A 23,597-nucleotide genomic window follows, 5' to 3' on the forward strand; every position below is an offset into this window, starting at 1 on the left:
GAATTTTTAGATATCTTAAGGGAACAACAAATGTAGGAATTTGGTATCCTAGGACCAATAACTTTGAATTAATAGGGTATTCTGACTCAGATTATGCTGGGTGCAAATTAGACCGCAAAAGCATAAGTGGTGGATGTCAACTACTAGGCCCATCACTTGTTAGCTGGTTTAGTAGAAAGCAACACTGTATTGCACTATCTACAACTGAGTCAGAATACATAGCCATAGGAGAATGTGTAGCCCAATTATTATGGATGATGCACACCTTAAAAGATTTCAACTTAAAAATCACAAATGTAAAAGTTTTAATTGACAATATTAGCTCAATCAATTTAACAAAAAATCCAGTGCACCATTCAAAAACCAAACACATTGAAATTAGACACCACTTTATCAGGGATCATGTTACTAAGGGTGACATTGAGCTCAAATACATTGAGTCCAAGTCAAACTTAGCTGACATATTCACCAAACCACTCCCTGAAAGTGAATTTAGCAATTTGCGTAGAAAACTAGGAATGTGCCTAATAGACTAGGAGTTTCAAATTTCAAAAATATTTTCAAAATGATTGTTCTCAAATTCAAAACTTTCCTATTTTTAGAGTTTTAAAAATACTTTTAGCCTTAGACTAGTTCAAAATCCTTAAAAAGCATGTACCCATAGGACTAGTTTTTGAGCATCTCACCAAAACCCTAGGCTTACCTTGCTTGTGTTTGACGAACATAGAAAGGGGTGAGATGTATAGGACACTTGCCTAAGACTTAAGATGCTTATTTCAGTGCATCGATATAAGTCTGGGCGTTAAATACAAAATATACATTAATCAAGTTAAGTTTGAACTTAACTTGACTAACCAAGTGAAAGCTGCTATCTTTTGATAGTCAGTCAGTAACTAACTGGTTAGACATTTGATTTAATGTCAGGTTCAGGGGGAGAAATAAAACTAATTCAGTTTTTTTAAATTGAATTTTAAACTTAGTTTTGAAGATCAAAGTTTAAAAATCAATCTTCAAAATCAACTTGTTTAAAATTGTGAAATTTTTAAATCAACTCAAAATTGGTTGTTTTAAATCACAATTTTTTTTTATTTTTTTTTTACTTGGTCTTTGAAAACTGAACTTTTCAAGTATTTGAAACCATGGTTTTGAAACTTAATTTTGATAATTTGATTTGCATAAACTTAATGTTAAAAATTCCCTTTTTGAAAGTGTTGTTTGCGAACTTAAAATTTTTTTTTTCAAAGTTACTAAGTTATAAATCAGCTATTCTTTAAAACAATCTTTTAATTTTAAAACTCCCCTAGGTTAACTTGACATTATTTTTACTTTGTCTGAAGTCTGTATTTAGGCTTACTTGACGTTAGTTCTTTTGATGAATGACAAAGGGGGAGGGTTAGGTGGTTAAGTTAGCTAAACTAATTTAAAAACACAAAACTTAACTTAAAAACCATTTACTCTTTTTTTTTACTTGCTTTTTCTTGCATCTGTTTCACTAACTTAACCAGGTTGTCATTCCATCAAAAATGGGGAGATTGTTGGTGCGGGTAGCACTAACGGTCTAACTCAGGTTTTGATGAATGACAAATCAGGTTAAGTTAGTTTGTTGTTGTCTAACACTTTGATCGAGTGTGCAGGAGAAGTCCAGACAGGTCGACGGGCTGACCAGATGTCTGGCACGAAGCCCAGCTAGGTCGACGGGCTGACCGGATAGCTGGCACGAAGTCCAAGCGGGTCAACGGGTTGACCGGACGCTTAGGCACGAAGTCCAGCTAGGTCGACGGGCTGACCGGATAGCTGGCACGAAGTTCAGACGGGTCGACGGGCTGACCGGACGTCTGGCAGGTAAGTGAGGTAAGTCACTGGATGGGAATGGCTGCGAGGACGCGTTCCCGGGAAGGGAACATTAGGCGTCGATCCGGCTTAGATCCATTTCGGATATCTAAGTCGAGATCGTGACTATATTCCGGTCTCGGAAAGATGGAATCTAAGTCATACTCCTTTTGCTAATTCATACTCACTTTGCTTATCTATAAGACTGTGCTAACAATCTGTGTTGCAGGGTATATTTGCCTTGGACTAACCTTTTCTTGCAGGAGAAGGAGTTTTTGGAGAAGAGGGGTCCGGGCGCTCGGAGGGGATCCGGGCACCCGGAGATAAGTTTTATCCAAGTCGAGTCGTCGCCACGTGGAGTTTGCTGATTAGACTTGCCATGTCGCACCAGGGCGCCCGGAAGGGATCCAGGCGCTCGGAGCAACATATAAAAGAAGCCCCAGGGGTGGAGCTTCAGATATCAATTCAGAACTGAGAATCTACTGCTTGCTCTGCTGCTCTACGCTTCTGCGACGCCAAGAGGCTATTCCGACAAAGCGCTTTCTTAAGTCTAATTCTTCTTCTCTTGTCAGTATTTTATTTCTGTCAATTCTTGTACTTAATTATTTTGTAATCATCATTCGAATTGATAGTGATTGCCCAACGAAAATACTCACGGAGTACGGGCCTTCGAATAGGAGTCATCACAGGCTCCGAACGAAGTAAAATTACTGTGTCTGTTCTCTTAAATTCCGCTGCGCTTAACTCTTTTCAACGCTGTTTTTCGAATCGATATTCACCCCCCCTCTATCGAACTCTCACGATCCAACACATGGAAGGTGCCTCCAATGAGGCAACTTCGATCTCGAACAGCCTGACACTTATCCATGAATTCGACCAAAATTTATCCTGCGAAAGACGCCTTCTATGAACAGTACGAAGGCACCTTCATTGCTTGAAGGCATCTTCGGACATTGTTCATCCGAAGGCAACTTTTGTCCTTTTGTTCTGCAAAATAACGTTAGTCCAAATAACCCGCAAAACAAGTATTAGGACAAATAATAATTTAATAATAAAGAGTAGTAATTAGTTCTTGTTCTTGCAGGACCAGGAATTAGTCAAGGTCTCAGCTTAGGGATCCCAAATAGACCTAAATTGGATCGACTCCTACTATCCCTTCAACCACAACGTGTCCTCACTTGGACACTCTCCTCCAGTGACTTACCTTAACTTACCAGTTTTCCAGACATCCGGTCAGCTCATCGACCTGTCTAGACTTTATGCCAGCTATCCAGTTGGCCCGTTGACCTAGCTGGACTTCCTGCCAAATATCTGGTCAGCCCATCAACCTATCTGGTCTTCGTATCAGCTATCTGGTCGGCCCATCAACTTAGTTGAATTTCTTGCCAGATATTCGGTCAGCCCGTCGACCTATCTGGACTTCGTATCAATTATCTGGTCGGCCTGCCGACTTAGCTGAATTTCTTGCCAGATATCCTGTCAGCTCGTCGACCTATCTGGACTTCATACCAACTATCCGGTCAGCCAGTTGACCTAGCTAGATTTTCTACCTGATATCCGGTCGACCCGTCGACCTATCTGGACTTCGTACCAGCTATTTCGTCTGCCCGTTGGCCTAGCTGGGTTTCCTGCCAGATATCCGGTCAGCCCGTCGACCTATCTGGACTTCGTACTGCACACTTAATCATATGGTTAGATCACAACAGAACCTAACTTAACTTACTTGTCATTTATCAAAACCTGAGTTAGATCATTAGTGCAAACTGCACCAACACTTGTCGGCCTTAACCTCTTACAACTTGTGAACACCAATGGCTCAACAACCTCTAACAGATCCGCAGAAGGTGACACCTAGCCAATGGCTCGACAGTGACATAAGTATGGTCCAACGATTATCGCCTTCAGTGCCTTAATCACCCCTAAGGCGAGTAGCTGGTGGGCTGCGTGGAGATTTTCTTCCACAGGGCTATATAAAGATGGATGGAGGTAAGTGGAGGGGATATGGTTTTCTGCTCATGCGTAGAGGCGAATCTTCTCCATGAAACTCTCTCTAGCATTTTGATTTCTTTATGTTTCCTTCACTTTTTGGATCCAATTCTAACTTAGAGCATTGGAGCGTTCATACTAGTAATGTTGGTCAACTTTAACGTGCTTTACTTCTTAGGCTGCCGGAGCTTGGACTTTTGGGGGAGGTAGACGTAGCTTTGGGAGATGAGGAGCTCAAGTAAGTGAAAAGAACACCATCATGTAGCAAAAAGGTGACTCATCCACCCCAAGGGCTCTTCATCGTGGGTCCTACAGTGAAATGAATAGAGTAAATCATGATGACCGAGTGACCTCTTTAGATGGGACGGATTTTATTTCCCAAGAGATTCTTGCCCTGAAAATTTAATTTATACTCTCATGTGCCAATCTACCACCCAAGTACAAACTCGGTTATACCTATGGGGGCAAAAAGGACACCATCATTATATTAAAAAGATGATAACCCTCACCCCAGACCCCTCTAGGACTACCTCATGCGATCTAGAACTGAGGTAAATCACAAGGAGCTTTGCCCAACATAACAATCATTCCATAGGAGGTCAGGTGACCAACAAGACATTACGCATACGCTGAGGATCAACCTTGTGACCTATTATAATAACATCACGTGTAGGTACCAACTGTGTCGGTCTGTGGAGGTGAAAATGGTACCATCATGGTGGCAAACGGTGAATACGCTCGTCTCCAGCATCCTTGCCAATCCGTCTCAAGGCCAACACGGAGGAGGTAAATCACGGACGACTACTAGCCTTTGGAATAGTTACTAGCACATAAGGGAGACATTTACCTCGACTTTGTTAAGATTCAAATCTCAGATCTCATGATGATAATACCTCATGTGCTAATTACTAGACCATCCTGAGGGAACGAAAATGATACCATCATGATGTATGTTTTAGTTGTATTCTAAGTTGCTTTCATCACTATAGCAATATGACCTAGGATAAATAATTTTTTTTATTTAATTTAATATAATTTTTACAATTGTACCATTCTTTTAACAAGCTAGATCTATTAAGTTTATTGAGAAGTACTCTATGTTTCATACCATTACTATCTACATCACTTCCCACTTCATTGGCATGCGGATCTACTAGAGCGACGTGCCAACTTCACAATTGGAGATGTTATTAAAAAGAGTTTTTGAACAGCTACCAGCAGGAGGAAGTTTAGGAGGTGGCAGGCGAGGCGGTGTGGTGGATATGATCGGTAAAAATAGTAAAAGGCGAACTAGGGATTTCAAAGAAGAGGGTTCGAAATGTTTGAATTTTGTTTGAGAAGCACAAAAACCAAATCTATTGTGTATTTTTCCACCCGCCCCGGTCAATCAATCGATTTAGGGTTTAACATGAACCGATCTGCAAACTAACGAAACCTGAATGAAATTGAAGACAGAATGATAAAGGTATAAAGGGAGAGATTATCCTTTTGATAATATATCAAAGTAGAGTGTCCCTTAAATAAATAAATAAATAAATAAAAAAACAGACTCCTTTGATTTTCTTTCCCCCTAAAAGAACTTTACCATAATTAGGTCTTAAATGTTAAAAAATTGTTTTTATTAATTATTATTAAATATAGTAATTGAACACCCTATATTAATTGTTTGGTAATGTCTATATAATATATCTACATGGGACCTAACGTACACGTGGCACACGTGGCATTCTAGAGGGTACGGTTGAAAATAGCTTTAAAGAAATTAGTAGTGTCGCATAAACCAACTAAGATGGCAAAAAAATTTATTACTATATCTTAGATTTGTGATGTATCAAATTCTCATCAAAGAGTTTTTGCCACGTGTTTGGGATGGATGTTGCATTTCTTTTTGTTTACCATAATACATAGTTTTATACGGTAGTATATTAAGCATCTAAAATGGCTATAGCCATAATAGGTAGATGCTCTATATTATTCTAATGTAAATGGATCAAGTAACTCGAGTTTAGTAACAACTAAGTTAGGCTAATTGAGTCAAAAGTATTGAAAGGATTAGACGCATTAAGAAAATAAAATGGGCAATCAGTCAAGCCAAATGGAATGAGCTTGTCTAACCTAGTGAACAAGCTGACAAGTCGGACCAATGGATCTTAATGAGTCAAAATTATCAGCTAAACTACCTAGACCGAATGAGTTGAATGAACCAAGTGAATAAGGTGGAATGAAATTGATAAATAGCTTGAAGTACAGAGACTAGATTAGCTCAATGAATTACATACGATGAAGATCAAGTATTTTGATAAAAAATATATATATATATTAATAAACTCAATTATTATCACTAACCTTTTTAAAAAAAAACATTATCAATATATTCCGTCGCTCTAAATTTCATAATTAATGATAATATACAACAATAAATGTGACATTGGTGATATATTTTTTCTTTATTAATTGTTAATTTATTTTATGGTATCATTACTAAAAGACTGTAGTGATAAAATTTTAATTTTTTTTTTTGTAAATATATAATCATTGTTAACGAGTTCACGATAACCATCTAATATTTACAATTTAACAAACAAGCCAAAAACGCTAGATGACGTGAAAGTCCCAAAACAGATCAAGATAGTTCAGCAGGTAAATCTATTTTTAAAAAAAATGTAAGCAGACAAATTTAGCTGATAGAAACGATGGTTGGATTTATTTACATGGAATGAGCAGGTTAAGAAGCCTGAGCAATTAGAACAATCAGAACCAAGCAAGTAGAGTGATTAGCTAGTTACAAAGCCTGAGCAACTTGAACAATTAGAACCAAGCGAGTAGAGCGATTAGCTAGACGTGATGCACTAGGCACAAATCAAACAACACGAATAAGATAAGACGAGCCAAGCCTCAAAAAAGAATGGATCATTCAACTTTTCTTCACCGATGCAATTAATCATAAAGTTCAAAATAACATTCTATGTAATTCTATTATGTTTTATTCTCATGTTGATCCCATTGTTGAGCAGCACAAAGACACCTAACATTTTCTGCTACAGCAATTTCTTAGAAGACAGCATCAATCTCTTCACAAGTTCTGCAACAAGTGAATATCATTTCATGGTAAATTACAAAGATCATAGTCAGTCTATTCAAAATTTTGCAACACTGATGCTACAGCCGTAGTACGGCAAGAGACCATGTTGACTGCTCTTTAGAAAACGGTTATCCTCTGATTTGCAAATGACTGCCGTGCTTCCCAAATTTGTGGGAAAACACATTGTTGGGGCCTTCCGACTCACTTGTACACATACTGAATGTCTACATTTTCTCTCAACCATTCAAGCACCTTAGCCCCTTCCAGGACATCCTCAACCTACATTTTCAAAGGAAAAAAAAAACATCAATGACCACAATTTATGCATAGGTATGAAAGCTCCGGCAATAGATTACAACATAATATATGTCTAATTATAGTAAAAGATGATTATGTTCATCCCAGACGTTACGTTAAAAGAGGTAAATCATGAGGTCAACTTATAGCTAACCGCTAAGTGGCTACGGGGTGGGAGGAGTTTTTTCCACGAGGACATGTGTCCGTTGGGAATTGATCCCGGCTCCATTATAATAATCTATCACGCTGTAGCCAATTGGACACCCCGTGGAGACGAACATGATATCTGTCTAAGCATAATATAAAATTGAGACTTTTTCGAACAACTATTTCAAATTCCATATTCCAAGTTGTGAACAAACTTTCACAAATACAGGTAATGGGCAATCCTACTAGGGTAAATGGAGCAGATATCCAACCAAATAGAACTCTGAAATCAGTAAATGCCTAACTTTGTCTATGTTCCTAAAAATTCAAACCAAACCCCCATTTTTCATTATCAGAGTGCCCTTCACTGCAAGGAAAATACAGTTTCAAACATTAAAAAAAATTGAAAAATAAAAACAAAGGACGAAAATATTCATTTATTTTTATAAGAGAATATCTTTTTACATTTGAGAAATACATTAATTGTTTTTAATTAGTCAAGTTATTTGGTGAAACAACTTCACTAACTAAAAAAAATGTAAATTTTAAAAAATAATACCTAGTTTAATTGATTGATCCATGTCACTCTTTTCAAAAAAAAAAAAAAGGAAAATACTTTTGACTTTTATAATTTTAACCAACCAAGCAATTTCTTGAAACATCTTAATAGAATAAAATTGGGGCATGCAATTAAAGAATGTTGGACTTCTAGGCTGCTCACCGCGAGCGCTTCCCGATTTACTTGGTGGCCGATGAGAAAATTCCATGGGCCAGGCCAATCACCCCAGGGCTAGTAGACTAACTGGGTTTATCATTTTTTTTAATAGAATAAAATTGATTATTCTTTTTTAAAATAAACAATATTTATTTAAAAAAATAAATGAAAATATTCTTTTTAATACATTTTTTTAATAATTTCAATCCATCATTTTCGAAACATGAGATCCACTGAAAAAACAAAATTGCTCATTTTTAAATGTGGGGTCCAACATCAGAGATGCTATTTGGGTAATTGCTAAAGGATACAACCCCACATTTTGAAAAAAAAAAAAAGGCCAACTAGAAGCAGAAGCCCTCTCCAGAAGGATAATTACGTCTACTGTTCTATCATCATCTAAAAGATTGCAATGAAACTAAGGGAAGTACAAGAACCTGCTCTCGCACATGCTCCTCTTCATATTCTTGATTATTGCGTTTGAACTCAGCGATGGAGTTCTCAACCTCTTTAACAAGCTCATCGGTTGTATACTGCAGAATGCCAACTTACTGTCAGGTTTATCAGATTGAATTATTTTTTTCTTGATACTTGAGTAAAGCTAGAAAAATATTCTGGACACATGTTAATATACTGATATAATTACTTGGTAAGCAACTCCAAGCTACATGAGTCGCGCATCCATCAGCATCATTATTAAGTAAAAAAGCAAGAGAAGGATAGAAAGAAAGGATCTGGGTGAATGATCTGTTTATTTTCTAATATGAGATTCTGAGAAAATGAAACAATTAGTTGTTATACAAATTACAATCTTCAAATATAAAAAAAATATATCCTGCCTAGGATCATAATAAGGTATTCAATAAAATAACCTCTAAAAGCATAAATCAAATCTGCTAGTGGATGGAGAAGGTAGCCACAAGAACAATGTATTTCACATGTAATGGCAGGTCTTTCATTCTCTATTTTAATATCATCTAGCAAAAGCAACAAAAGCCCTGGGTTGGAAACAAACCCACATTTAAACAGAATTATCAAATAAATTTTTCAGAAGCTATAGTACATAATTAGCAAGCTAACTAATTTGCTGGAGAATCAGCTAATCTTCAAAGCAAACTAACTGTTAGTTCTTGAAAAGTAGCGAGTTTGAATAATGCTCATCTCCGAAACTGTTGACAACACAGGCTTCAATATATTTAGAAACTGTCCTATCAAGGACAGGATGCTAACCATAGCAAAAGTTCTTTTGTTGAACAAAAGAATAATTAGGTAGTCTGAAGTTCTCCAAATCCAATGAGATTTTGGAAAACAGTACTTATTACCAATGCGAAATGCTAATATTTAGCTAAATAGCATTTCAGTCTAAAGAACTGTATAGATAGTAAAGCTGGGAATCAACACCTGAATTCAACATCCAAAATGGTTTTAAACTAAAAAAGGAATGTAGATAACAAACCTGCAATTTTTCACACTTGAATATCTCACTAACAGCTAACATTTGTTTTATTATCTTGGAGATATTCTCCTCCTCCTTTTTGATAAACTGCTTTACTGCCCTTTCACTTGTAAGAGATGCTAGTTGACTTTCATTTATTTTATTGTCCACCTGTCCAATTTAACTTGTGAGAATCAAGTGAGATGGACAAAAAGATAATTTTATTTCATTTTCACCTGTAGCTGTAATAATTTGGCTCCATATAGATGTCTTCCTTGTTCCTCCAATAAGGACCTAGGAATATCAACCTCAATAATCTGAAGACATTGAGATAATAAAAACTTGTCAAGCCAAAAAAACATGAAATACAAATGAGAAGAAGGCTACAAATAGATGAAGCACTAATGCCATCACAGTTTTTAAATCAATAATACCCAGAATTTCCACTTTCCAACACAAATTACATATATTAAGGAATACACAAATGTATCTCAAACAGCTGACCTTGTTTAGTTGATCCAGAATTGCATTATCTGTTGCTTGTTCTATTGCAGTTTGTTCCACTTGTTTGCATCTCTGCAATATTGCTTCCCGAACCTATGAGACAAATAAACACACAAAAGAATGAAAAGTCAGGATTCCACAATGTTAAAGTTGCATCTAATACAAAACAAAGAGATACCCAAAAGAAGTTCTGCAACCAATAAATTCATATGAACAAAACTACTCATACTATCCTTTAGATAGAAGTAGAGTAAATAGAGAAACCTGGTTCAGAGAACTGCATCCAGGAAGAAGCTTTTCAGCAAGAGTGTCATCAAGTTCTGGCAAAACTCTATAGAAGAGCTCTTTGCATTCAACCTAAAAATTAAATAGTTATAAATATAATTATTGCAGTTGATGAAGCAGAATTTTAAACACAATTGCAACTAGGTAATCTTTAAAAAAGTGAAACCTTCTACAAGATACAGCATAATATCAGTAGCATAAACAAAAGTTTGAAGAGTGAACAGCTAATTACACAAATATTTTTCATTTGTATCCCTGATTTGTTTTTTGAATTGCATGCACTGACATCATGAATAATATATACAACGATTCTTAGTAAAAAGGAAGCAGCAACCCCTTTAGAACAAGCAATAAGTTACTTAGTTTTGGGTCCTCTAAATCGAAGCATAACTGAACAACTTAAATCTAACTAAATGATTTTTTAAAAAAGAAAACCAAGGTATGAAAAGTTGGTTAGGGAACTTTCATTTGAAATGAAGTTTCCTGAAATTGGTAGACATTGACTAAATTAGGAAAGAGAGGAGACATAGTAACAGAACAGAGCCTTTATTTCATTTGTCTATATGCCTCAAAAAATTTTTATGAACTGAGGCCAATTAGAAAACAGATAGACTGATGGTTGAATTATGAAACTATGTTACTTTCTATGCTTAATATCATGTACTCACGGTAAATTGAGCATGAACACCTCTAAGATTGTCCTGATCCCATGTTTCTGGAAACTGAAGTGGAAATGTCCTCGTCTGGCCTTGTTGGATCCCTAATATTGAATCAAGAAACCCAGCAAGAAGATTATGCCTTTCTTCTGTGTCCAAATAGAATCCTAGAGAATAAATGATAAGCTTTGTTAGACAACAAAATAGAAAAACTTAATTAAGCATAAGATGAGTATAATAACAAATTGAAAATGTTAATAGCACATAACAGACCTTTTCTCTCAGCAGATGGAATTTTTTCACCTTCACACTCATTTTGTCCAACTGTTTTTGCAAAAATATCAAGGACTACAAGGTCACCAATCTATTAAGTTCCAGAATGTCAGTAGTAATTTCAACTTCATAACTAGCCAATATTTTAAGAGTGAAAAATCTAGTAACTCTTGCATTCCTAGGAATTTTAGGGAAACTAGGCAGATTTGCTTAACTGAGGTATTAGCACTAAGAATCTAACTAGTTTCCAATATAAAAAATATACAATCAGGATGGAGGTGTAAACTCAAATAGTTTGATAAAATAAAATTTGATAACAAAGAGAAAGAGCAAGTCTGATAATTTAATCAAAAAGTTAATATTTAGAGAACATAGCTTAAACCCCGACAGGGAAAAACAACACTGCAAGGAGAGCTGATATATGAGAAAGGGCAGTGCAAGACTTGAAGGTTGTGATGTTCCAGAACTCTGCATGCCTGGGGACTACAGTTCTGTGATTGTGCCCATTGAATAGAAAAAACATGTCCAAATTGCAGTAGTTTAAATTCCAAGATATTACAGAGGCATGATAAGTCTAAAATTACTTGGTCAAGGATGTAACTGCGGTATAATCCAAATTTCTACAAAAAGATAGGGCTAAGTTTAAATTTCAAGATATCACGCATGATAAATCTCAAACTATTTGGTGAAGAATGATAAATGACTGTTGTCTGATCCAAATTTCTACAAAAATATTAGGTTTGTTTAGCACTTTTTTAAATTCTAACATATCATAGAAGCATGATAAGTCTAGAATTGGTTTGTTAAGAATGAGATATAACTGTTATATAATCCAATGTTGTACAAAAAGGTTATGCCTGTTTAACATTTCACTATAGGAGATACATCTTGAGGCAAATTTGCTTAGAAAGTCAAAAGGTTATGGATAAACTTCTATCAACCAGATAAATACATTCGCTGAGAAAAAGGACTTTATTGGTTTAATAAATAAAAAATATAAAAGCAAAGAAAATATTATTAAAATATATCTAATTTAACTGGTACCTGCAAGCCCCTATCAGTAACAATCCTAAGTGAACCTAGAGCCTTATAGCGGCGATTTAGCTCTCTTTCTGAAGCACTTTCAGCTTTAACAACATTGTCTATTTCAACAACAATCTTCAAGTTTTTGTATTTATCCAACCATTTGATCTCGGGAGACACGTCAGCCACAATATCATACCTGGATGATTGAACTTCAATTTCTTGTTTTACAGAGAAGATAGTATAAAGTTAACCAGACAGTAGTTAATATGTGAGATAAAAGACACAGTTAGCTGTAGCATATCAATCAGTTAAGTATTTTACTATCAATGAAGAATGTGATTGACTGCATTTATTAACTAAACTGAGTGAAAATGCACCTGTATTGACTATGTATCAATTCAAGTTAAATTTATTTCCTTCCAAAGTTGCAAATGAGATTTTCCCCTGATCTAAGAATGTTAAATGGATTCTCTCTCTCTCTCTCTCTCTCACACACACACACACACACAGACTTTTACATTCTATAGATATCATTAATGTGGAGCCAAATTGATGTGTTATGAAGTGTGATAAACTGACACATATGAGAAAAGGATTAAGCTACCAGGTGAGCTCACCCAAAATTACACTTGGAAAGAGCAATTCACCCTTGTCTGAATCATGGTTTAAAATCTCGACCTGTATGGGAGTTTCAATTTATGACCGGAACGATACAATTTTTGTACTGTATTGTGTCATGCCGATATGACTTTGGTATTTTTTTAAATATAAAATATATTAATTAAAAATAAAACTTTACACATTAAATTAATGAGATAGTTTTAGTTAGGAGTCGATTGAAATTATTAACCTAAAATTTATTTATTAACCTAAGTTTTAATAATTTAATGGGCGCAATCCCACCAGCACCCATGGGCATCCCCGCCGCTACTTGTAGAGGTCGCAGTGGCCTCTACGACCTAGCGGTGTCAGTGTCGAGCGATTGCTCGTGCCGAATGGCTAGTGGAACCCTAAATTTTGCTTGTTTCATCTGGCACGCCACATCATGAAATTTTAAGCCATGGTTTGAATATGAGAACAGAATATGCCTATGATCGAGCATGCTGATAATTTGAGGTAAAAGACCGAAGACAATTTAAAGTGCCCCACCTGAAAGGTTGCTGAATTTCACTGATCTAGGCTCACTTACATTCCAGACTTAGATCTCACTTAGGTAGGTGACCCAATATTACTTGATCTTCATGTATGTCCCAACTTCGTGTACTAGGGATGGCATACTATCTCATATAAATTGTAATGAGGTTGGCAACCTAATAAGGTCTATCTTCATGTAATCATGGACGAAAGCAATCAAATATAACTATGCAAAAAAATATCTCCCTCTTGTGTGAACTTATATTCATGTGTTTTTTATGCTTTAGCTTTTCTTGTCCATTGTGTTGCTATACATGTAGGAGGGTATTTGACTCCTAATAACCCGTAGCAAACTAATTTTGATCCTTGTCCAAACCTACAAATACACTTACAAGTGCATTCACAGTTATCCAGTAAACATTTTCTTGAAGATAAGTTGTTTAACAACCTAAAGCTTTATCAATTATATCTGTACATATTCTGCTAATAAGTGTTACAATCTGAGTGTCTGCATAGCTTGTCGTTCCTCCCCGTCACCCTGCCTTTCTTTGTCCTCTTCTGGTCATTTCCTAGCACATCTACGTCAGGATGGCACCAACACCACCAAAAGGGAGATCATAACACCATCATCTTTTAATTGGCATGTATCATCACCACCAATTGATAGATTACACCACCTTCAGCTTTTAATTGGCATGTAAAGAATTAGTCTTGGCAGTCACAATAGGAAGTTCAATTATAATGCTAAATCCTAGACCTATTTTATAATTAAATTGCTTGAAATATTCATTTAATTTATGAAATCAACTTGTTCAAATTTCAAAATCTACCTCATTCAATTCAGCAGGGTAAATTTAATAAAAACTCACAAGAGGCATACACAGAATATTCAGTATTGTTTCTTTTACTTCGCTTGATTTATCACAGGCAAGTCTCAAGAATCATCTGTATGATGCAAATTTTAGCCAAAATATTTTCTTCCTTCAACAGATTCTTCATCAATAAAGATAACATGATTCAGTTATCTCTTATTATTGTGAAAATAGGTTTTATTATCAACGCCTAAAGGTACGTAGGAAACTTTTGTTAGCTTTACAGTAGGTCATACTGTACAAGTACAAAGACACTGATATATAATTTCCCAACTAAATGTGAATGGCTACATGGCTGATTGTAAACTGTGGGCACCTCTCCTCTGAGTAATACTTGCAACAAATATGACTTGTCATTATGTAATATTTTCATGGATGTGGAGCAAGGTACATTCAAGTTACATTCTGTATGTTAATATGAAATAACTACAAGACTACACAGGTGAGTTAGTAATTTATCTTATTGATAATATGTATATGTTAACACAAACCAGGTCAATTTGAAAAAAAAACAATCAAGGAAAAAAGAACATATAGTTGAGCACACAGCTTCAACAATCAACATTGATGTCACATGAAGTCCTCAATTGTGCAATAGAAGTCTCTTTTGCTTGCTGGCAAATTTTCCTACACTACCAATGCAAGTGAAGCCCGGTTATCAATCTGTGCTGGGGATTTGTAATAAATACTGGATCTTCAAAGTTCAAACCAAGGTTTAAAATCTTGAACGATATCAAAGTTTCGGTATTTAACGGGATGTCGCATGTTATCATGCTGACATTCCGATACATGGTGTCGATAACAAATTGGAGGTAGGAAGAAAATTAAGAAGACAACTGTATATTCTAACTTCGTTTTTCATCTATTACAGTGTGCTTTTGATAAGGGATGTGAAATGTTGGTATATTATGATTGACACAACGACACAAGAGGCATTGTTGTGCCAAGTAGTAGTGAGTTTCAATAATTTAATGGAGCAATACGTTTCAATTGTTTCGCCTAACACAATATGAGATTTTAAACCATGGTTCAAACCCTAAGAGATAGGGTAACCCAATGATGAGTATACTGCTGATTGATATTATCTCTATCGGCAAAAGAAAGACCAACTGTTTTATGCAATTTTGCAAATAAATCCTTCTGAAGTACAAGTCCTCAATATATGTGCAGTGAAAGACTAATATGGAATCTATATAACAGGTATGGAGAAAAAAAATATGGCCTTAAGATTTATGCAGATCAAGCAAAAGCAGATTTTAAAGAAGATACAACAGAATCGAAAAAGGTGGAGTGATGTGACTTTAAAGTTTGGAAAACTAGGATAGCAAACCTGAGATGATCTTGGAGTGAAAAGGCATCCAACATATCAGAGAACTTGGTTACAATCCGAACAGAGTCCTTCAAGGCCCTTCCCTCCACCTTATTAAAATGGATAAGAAAGATTTCATAAATATGATGGCAGAATATACTTGTTCCAGAATTTTATAAAGTAGCTAGAATTTAATTATTTAATCATGTGTGATAGCTTATGCAAACATGAATTAACAATAAAAAGTATGGGCAAATGAAATATATCAATTCCATAGGTAATCCTCAAAGTGATATGAAAAATCCAAGACCTAGTTTTCTACGAGGAGAGAAATGATTAGGTAAAGAAAGAGAGTATTAGAAAGATAATTCATAAGCAAAAGATAGAATACTATTTTCCTAGATTTGATTTCCTTGGATGGAAAGAAAGTAGAGTTTCTCTTCTAAATCCTTTCCTTGGTGAAAATTAAAGAGGGACAAAACATAAATTTAAAATTTATTTGTTCAAAACATTAAAAGAAAATCATAAAACAAAATATATAGGAAAAAATAAATTAATTTGGAGAATTTTTTTAGTTGAATTTGAGTTTCATTGCACATGAACAGTGTCTCTTTTTTTTGTCTCCATCAAGCAGGAGCATATTTGGGCTAATTTTGAGAAAAAAAAATTCTCTGGTGCTTCCTTCCCTCTATTTCTGCTAGAAAACGGAGGAAAAGGACTGGAAAATTTATTTCTGCCACCTTATTTTCATTCACATATCCTTCCTGATAGGAAATATAACCTCAGAGAAGAGATTTTAAGAGAGCCTTCATCCACCATATTTTATAAGCATTTCTCTTATACTGTAAAACAAGCAGAAGAGTAGACAAATAGGTCTATGCCTAATACAATGGCACCATTTTCTCCATCTACATTTTATTTAAAGTTTATCATCATATCAAACATCCAACTCCATATAAGTTTCAGTAGAGGTGTTAGCAGACCATGGTCGAGCATAGAACAATCACAGAGAACCTGACCCAGCACGATCCAAGCTTGGTCTGGGCCAATTCAGATTGTACCCACACCCAGGTTTGGCTAGCTCACATGGTACATCAAATACAAATTAAATATATATATATAAGTTACAACATATTAAAAGTATTAGATCTTACATATGTTTCACTATTACTACCACATTTAAAATTATAGAATCCTAAACAATTACATATCATGAGCCCTAACACATATTAGTGCACACTACAAACTAGACTGTAGATATAAGAACATGAGATGCTTCGTCCACATGCCCAAATAAAAGTCATGACCATGCAATCATATGATCTATTAAATCTAATGCTAAATTATAGGGAATTCCTTTTAGTCAATTTAATCGATTGCAACATATGCCATATAGAACCAGACATCCTTAGTTCATCTGTGGCCAGCAGTCAGTAAAAGAGCATGCCCTTCATTGGAGATTGTTGTTTGAGGAATACATAGGCCCTAAGTGGCACTTTCTGAATGAACAAAGCGGCATCCTTTGTCAAACCTCATTATGATTTATTAGTAAAATTTTCCTGAGCATAAAAAAATTCTCACTCAATCCCTCACGGCACATTAACTCCATTTGAATAAAAGTATCCTCATAACGCCCCCTAGTAAAAAAATACAATTAACAATATATTAACAACATGTGTTAAATAGGTTTATACTTGGTTTAAAACTAAGATTTCTAATTAATTTAAAACTAAGTTTTTTTGTTATTTTAAAGTTATGATTTTAGTTTATTAAACCTAAATTTTTATTTAATTTTGGTTAATTAATGATCATACTATAGCAATATGAAGCTAAAAGACTTGAATAAAGATCTATTCTATTAATCATTTTTTACAATAATTCTAATATTTCACTTAACATTATGATTATTACTCTTTTGACTAAATCTATGTTGTATTTCCCATCTTATATACCCAGACATTCATTACCCTGCTATGAGGGAGGGTGGTGATCCTACTTATCATCTGAGTTAGATGTGGCAATAGCAGGTTCATCATCCTTCTGAGGGCAATGGCATACTTGTGGTATTATGGTAGTGTGTACACAACTTCAGGAGATTGTGAGTTTCTCCATTAGTCGCTCGTGTCTTAGGTGTATGTCCCATATTTTGTTTGTTATGATATATGATTATATTTATATTATGATGCACCACTATTGCTTGGTCTTTCATCATTCATGCACATCCTCAATTGCCTAAATTTCTTTTGACATTTGTATTTATTTGATAATTGTTTGACCTTAACTCAGAGAACCCCTATTTAATAACTATGTTGATCCTTATTACTTATTTTAGATTTTAGAGAATAATCCAGTGAACATATTAAGAAAAAAGTGCAATTACATTAAAAAATTTATTTATTTATTTATTTTTATTCTTTTAAGGGGAGCCTTAGAGTAAAAGGGGAGCCTTGGCGCAACGGTAAAGTTGTTGTCATATGACCAAAATGTTACGGGTTCGAATTATGGAAACAACCTCTTGCAAAAAGTAGGATGGCTGCCCTTTTAAGGGGAGCTTTAGTGTAAGTGTAAAGTTGCCACCGTGTGACTTGGAGATCACGGGTTCGAGTTACGAAATTCGCCTCTTGCAAAGTAAGAAAAGGTTGCATACAATAAACCCTTCCTTCCCAAGACCCGTATTGACGGGAGCTTCATGCACCGGCTGTCCTTTTTATTCTTTTAGTAGTTTTTTTTAGTATATGCCACTATGACATATATTAGAAAATTGTACGAACATTTAAGATATTATGTCAAATGATATATTTATTTATACTCTTGATGTCAACATTGGTTGAGATTCAAGATCACAACATGGTCACAATGGAAACCAAACCTATGATTCAAACTATAGGCCATGATGTAAGTGCTCACATGGTCGGGAATATATTCATGTCAATACTTTCTTAACTCCAAGTCTCTGAGCTCCAAATCCCCAAAACTCAAGTTAAATAGCAAAAAATGATAGAATAAGGAAGAGATAAGAGAATAAATATTAAAGAGTGAAAAGAAATAAAATTAGTAATGAAAGAGTAAAGAAGAATAGACATGATAAATTGGTCAAAGTGAATAGATGAAATGGTTGCAACGAAGGGTATTTGTAGGAGATCTTTAGTTATGTTTCAAATTTTCTTTCAATTGTTTTATCAATAAAAAGACTAAAGGACCCCTATAATTTTATTTTATTTTTAAGGATGGGGCATTTTGGGTATTTAAGGTGTAAAAGTGCAAACTCCACCCATAACGAACGAGTCATGATCGATCCCAAATCTGGATAAAGGCGGAGGATTGCGTTATATTGTCAACCAATGTTAAAACTATGACAAATGTTCAATGAATGAATCCATTAAACTATTGTACTAATGTTAGGTTGTTCCCCAGAAATAACGCATTGCAGGATTTGAATGCAACATCTCGACAAGGAGCGCTACATCTCTAAAACTCGAGTGTAGTGTTAAATATACAAGAGTTCGTGTTGCAGGGTTCAACTGTAATGTATCAGCAATGACCGCTACATCTCCATGAGAACTTGGGTGTAGTATTAAATAGGCAAGTGTTCTCACACTATAGGTTGAATAAGAACAAATCTGATAGAAAAACTAATAGTCTAAAATTTGAAACATGGAATATAGTAACCCTCTGGTAAATCAATAGAGGTAGTAGATACGATGATTAGGAGATTAATTAGTATTTTGTGTGTACAAGAGACAAGATGAATAGGCAAGAAGGCAAAGATGATAGCGAACTCAGGTTTTAAGTTATGGTACACGGGAAAGAGTAAAGTAAAAAATGAAGTGGGTATTGTTGGGTATTGTTGTAGATAGTTTGTTAAAGGATGAAATTGTAGGAGTAGTTAGAAAAGATGATAGAATTATAGCCCTTAAGATAATAGTGGTAAAACAAACTATAAACATAATTAGCGTATATACACCGCAGGTAAGATTAGACGAAGCTACCAAATCAACAGGTAAGATTAGACGAGGCTACCAAATCAAGGTTTTGGGACGACTTAGATGAAGTATTATAAAATATTCCACCAAATGAAATGATTTTAATAGGAGGTGACCTAATAGGCATATCAGAGTGAAAAATAAGGAATATGAGAGGGTAGATAGGGGGTTTTGGATTGGAAAATTATATTAGATTTTGCGGTAGCATATGACCTTATATTAGTTAATATGTTTTTTTAAGAAAAGAGAAGAATAATTAGTCACATTCAGAAGTGGAAATAATAAATCATAAATTGACTTTCTTATGGTTACGAAGAAAAATAGAAAAATTTGTAAAGATTACAAGGTCATCCCTGAAAAAAGCTTAACTACCCAATATAGGTTAATAGTGTTGGATATACGCCTCAAACATAGTATCAATAGAAAGAAAATATGTATGACTCCTAGAATTAAGTGGTGGAAGTGATGGAAAGTAAAATATATTTAAGAAGAAGGTAAGAGAACAAGGTGAAATATACGGTAACTCTAATACGACATGGGATAAGATGACATCAAAGTTGAAAATAACAGCTATACTTGGTTAGTAAGGGATATGCACCACTAAGTAAGGAATCTTGGTGGTGGAATAAGAAAGTACAAAAGAAAGTGAATGAAAAACAAACAACTTATAAGGAATTAAATTTTTGTAAGAATAAAGAAAATTTTAAAAAATATACAATAGCCAAGAAAGATGCTAAGAAAGTAGTGAATGAAGCAAAGAATGAAACTTTTGAACGATTATATCAAAAATTAAATTAAAAAAGGGGAAAGAAACATTTATAGAATAACTAAAGTGAGAGAAAGAAAGACAAGAGATGTTATTCAAATAAAATGTATTATAGATTAATGTAATAGGTTACTAGTAAACGCTGGAGAAATAAAAGAGCCATAGAAGTGGTATTTTCATTAACTTTTTAATAAATGTTTAAGTGACCAACTTAACTTAGATAATTTAAATAAGTCAAATGAGTATAGAAATTTAAATTTTTATCGTATAATTCAAACTTTAGAAGTATAACAAACTTTAAATGAAATGCACGATAAAAACTATTGGACCAGATGATATTCCGATAGAGGTATGGAAGTGTCTAGGGAAACAAGACAGTAAATGACTTATAAAATTATTTAACATAATATTAAAAACGAAAAATATGTCTGATCAATAGAGTGTAAGTACTCTAGTTCCCTTATATAAAAACAAGTGAGACGTACAAAATTGTGCAAACTATAGGGGTATTAAACTAATGAGTCATACCATGAAACTTTAGGAAAAAATAAAAGAAAAAACATTATAGAAGGAGACCACGGTGACCGAAAATCAATTTGGGTTAATGCCTGGAAGGTCGATAATAGAAGTTATACATCTTCTTAGACAACTAATTGAAAAATATCGGGAGCAAAAATAAAATTTACACATGTTATTCATTGACTTAGAAAAAACTTATGATAGTCTCAAGAGAAACTATAGAAAAAACTTATGATAGAATCTCAAGAGAAATTGTATGGAGAATTCTAAAAAAGAGAAGGGTTAACTTAACATATATTGAACTAATTAAGAATATGTACGAGAATGTAACGACCAGAGTAAAAACTTCAAGTGGAATAATTGAAGCATTTCCAATAAACATAGGTGATGCGGTGATAAGGGGGGCCAGCTAAGTGCGGATCAAAAGATAGAAATAGCAGTTGACGTGGAGATCAAAGTCAAGGAGATCAATGCCAGAGAATCAACGGGCTCACCAAAGGGGGCCCGAGCGGAGCTCTCCTGCAGTAGCCGATCGCGGGCTGGAAATGCCCGATCAGCAAACGGCTTGTCCGAGTAGAACGCCCAGCTGGCTAGGAGCACTACAGCAAGATAGTCAGACGCTTAGTGCGGATCGGTAAAACGTTAAGCAAACCGGATTGCCTATCTGGTCGGGGGAGACAAGCCACTATACCCCGTTATCGCAAGGAAGAGCAGCCTAGTCCGACCGAGCGAAGAAGTTCCTAGCCGAGCGGCTATCTCGCTCGACCGAGTAGAAGGATCATTGACGTATCTCTTAATATCCTTCTAGGAGATAGTGTCACTGACACAAGGCATGCTCAACAGGCATATCGTACGACGGAAACTTCTACTGGCTTGTCAGGATATGCATGCCCTATTAAGGTGAGCTGTGATACTCATCTAGAATTTTCATCTAGAAAATTCATCTAGATAGACACATAAAGATGGGACCCACCATTTCACTTTTTGTGGGCCCCATCATTTATGTGTCTATCTAGATGAATTTTCTAGATGAAAATTCTAGATGAATATCATTTCTCTATTAAGGTATGGTGTCAGAGACACTTTCCTAACATGCCCTTTCATAAGACAAATTAGAAAACATGCCCACGCCTCAAGGAGCGTGCACGTCGCCTGCTGGGGCGCTATATAAAGGGAGGATTCATGTACTGGCGGAGGAACGCATTATTCACTATTCACGCTTGTGTTTGTTGTTGCTCCGTTTTCTTCCCTCTTTCCGATAACTGACTTGGGCGTCGGAGGACCAACGTCGGGGACCCCTTCCTGGCTCGGCACTGACGTTTGTTGTATTGCAGAGCGGAACGCGGTCAACATCCAGTCAACGCAACAGCCACATCCCCAGCTAGTAATCTTCCCGATTTTCGACCAGGATCATGTTGGCGCATCATATTAGCGTCATCTGTGGGAACGTAGCATACATCCGAAATACGAAGATGGAGGATGTTGGAAGACTCACCACAGTGACTTTGATAAAGGAGGAGCTGGATATGTTGATACAAGTCCGAGTAGTAACAATGGTGGAGCAACAACAGTAACAGGCGCTGCCCAAGCGCCTAGTGCATGAGCCTGCGACAGGTCAGCAGGCTGGATATAGAGACTGAGCGGATCACATATCCGTTTGGGGTTAGAATAAGAAGCCGACCGGCACATATGGGGAGGCGCCCAATACGTCGATCCCCTTCCATTGGACGTTGTTCAATACTCCATCAAAGGAGCTGGTCCGAGCGGATAGGGAACAAGGATCCTCCTCGGACGACGCGCCCGTTCGGGACGCGCGGAAGGGAAAAGCACCAAGGAATAATAATTCGCCTGAGCGGATCAACCAATAGTTCTCTCAAGGGATCATGGACGACCCTCTACCAAGACACTACACCCCACTCGATCGGGGAGTACAATGGAACGACCGATCCGGACGACCACCTGGCCACGGCCACGCTCCACCAGTACATCGATGGAGTGAAGTGTGAGGTCTTCTTCACCACCCTTTCCAAATCAGCACAGCGCTGGTTCAAACAATTGTTGATCGGCTCGATTCATAGCTTCAAAGACTTCCGAGCGGCATTCTTGCATTACTTCGCCAATAGCCACCGCTACCAGAAGACGAGTGTTAATCTGTTCGCGTTGAAGCAAGGGCCCAAGGAGGCATTGAAGGCCTATATCAAGCAGTTCAATTAGGTGGCCATGGATATTCCATCGGTCTCCTCGGAAATCTTGGTGAACACCTTCGCCCAGGAGCTTACCGAAAGGGAATTCTTCTGCTCCCTCATCCGGAGACCGCCAAAGGATTTCGACCACCTACTCAGGAGAACCACCAAATGCATAAATGTGGAGGAAGCCCAACCAGCATAAAGGAAGGAAGCATCTGCTGAGCATGCTGCTTCCAAGGAACGACGACCGACCACTGACCATCAACCACTGAAAGGCCCCTGATCGAAAGCAGCACTGTCACACATCAGGAGCCAAGGACACATGTGCAGCATGTATCAGTCGGTCGCCCGAAAGCCACAAAAGGCAAGTCATGGACGTTATTATTTTGCTCCTTCCATCAGTCGGCGACGCACAACACACGCGACTGCTACGACCTAACACCCATTGCAAGCAGACCAGCTCTGCGTGGATATCGACGTCGGTCACCATTGCCTGATCGACATCATAGGTGTCGATTAGCCGGGCGAAGGGAAGAAGACAGACAAGCGGACGAGCAGCGCCCTCGTCGGCCTCAAAGGAGAAATAACACAA

The 23,597-nt window shown here is 36.2% G+C and overlaps 1 protein-coding gene across 2 annotated transcripts in view; it reads right to left on the bottom strand.

Moving 5' to 3' along the window:
• Nucleotides 1–6,753: 6,753 nt before the first annotated feature.
• Nucleotides 6,754–23,597, bottom strand: part of LOC121985300 (trigger factor-like protein TIG, Chloroplastic) — a 28,326-nt gene continuing 11,482 nt past the window's right edge. For both annotated transcript variants that reach the window (XM_042538666.1, XM_042538665.1), the window contains 10 exons: nt 15,573–15,661; nt 12,255–12,432; nt 11,211–11,301; nt 10,950–11,104; nt 10,261–10,353; nt 9,997–10,089; nt 9,729–9,809; nt 9,514–9,663; nt 8,495–8,590; nt 6,754–7,177 (listed from right to left, as the gene is read on the bottom strand). In XM_042538666.1, coding sequence (XP_042394600.1) covers nt 7,100–7,177; nt 8,495–8,590; nt 9,514–9,663; nt 9,729–9,809; nt 9,997–10,089; nt 10,261–10,353; nt 10,950–11,104; nt 11,211–11,301; nt 12,255–12,432; nt 15,573–15,661 — 1,104 coding nt within the window. In that variant the 3' untranslated portion in view covers nt 6,754–7,099. The remainder of the gene's footprint in view (nt 7,178–8,494; nt 8,591–9,513; nt 9,664–9,728; nt 9,810–9,996; nt 10,090–10,260; nt 10,354–10,949; nt 11,105–11,210; nt 11,302–12,254; nt 12,433–15,572; nt 15,662–23,597) is intronic.

This window comes from Zingiber officinale, chromosome 5B (genome assembly GCF_018446385.1).
Source record: "Zingiber officinale cultivar Zhangliang chromosome 5B, Zo_v1.1, whole genome shotgun sequence".
Classification (NCBI taxonomy): Eukaryota; Viridiplantae; Streptophyta; class Magnoliopsida; order Zingiberales; family Zingiberaceae; genus Zingiber; species Zingiber officinale.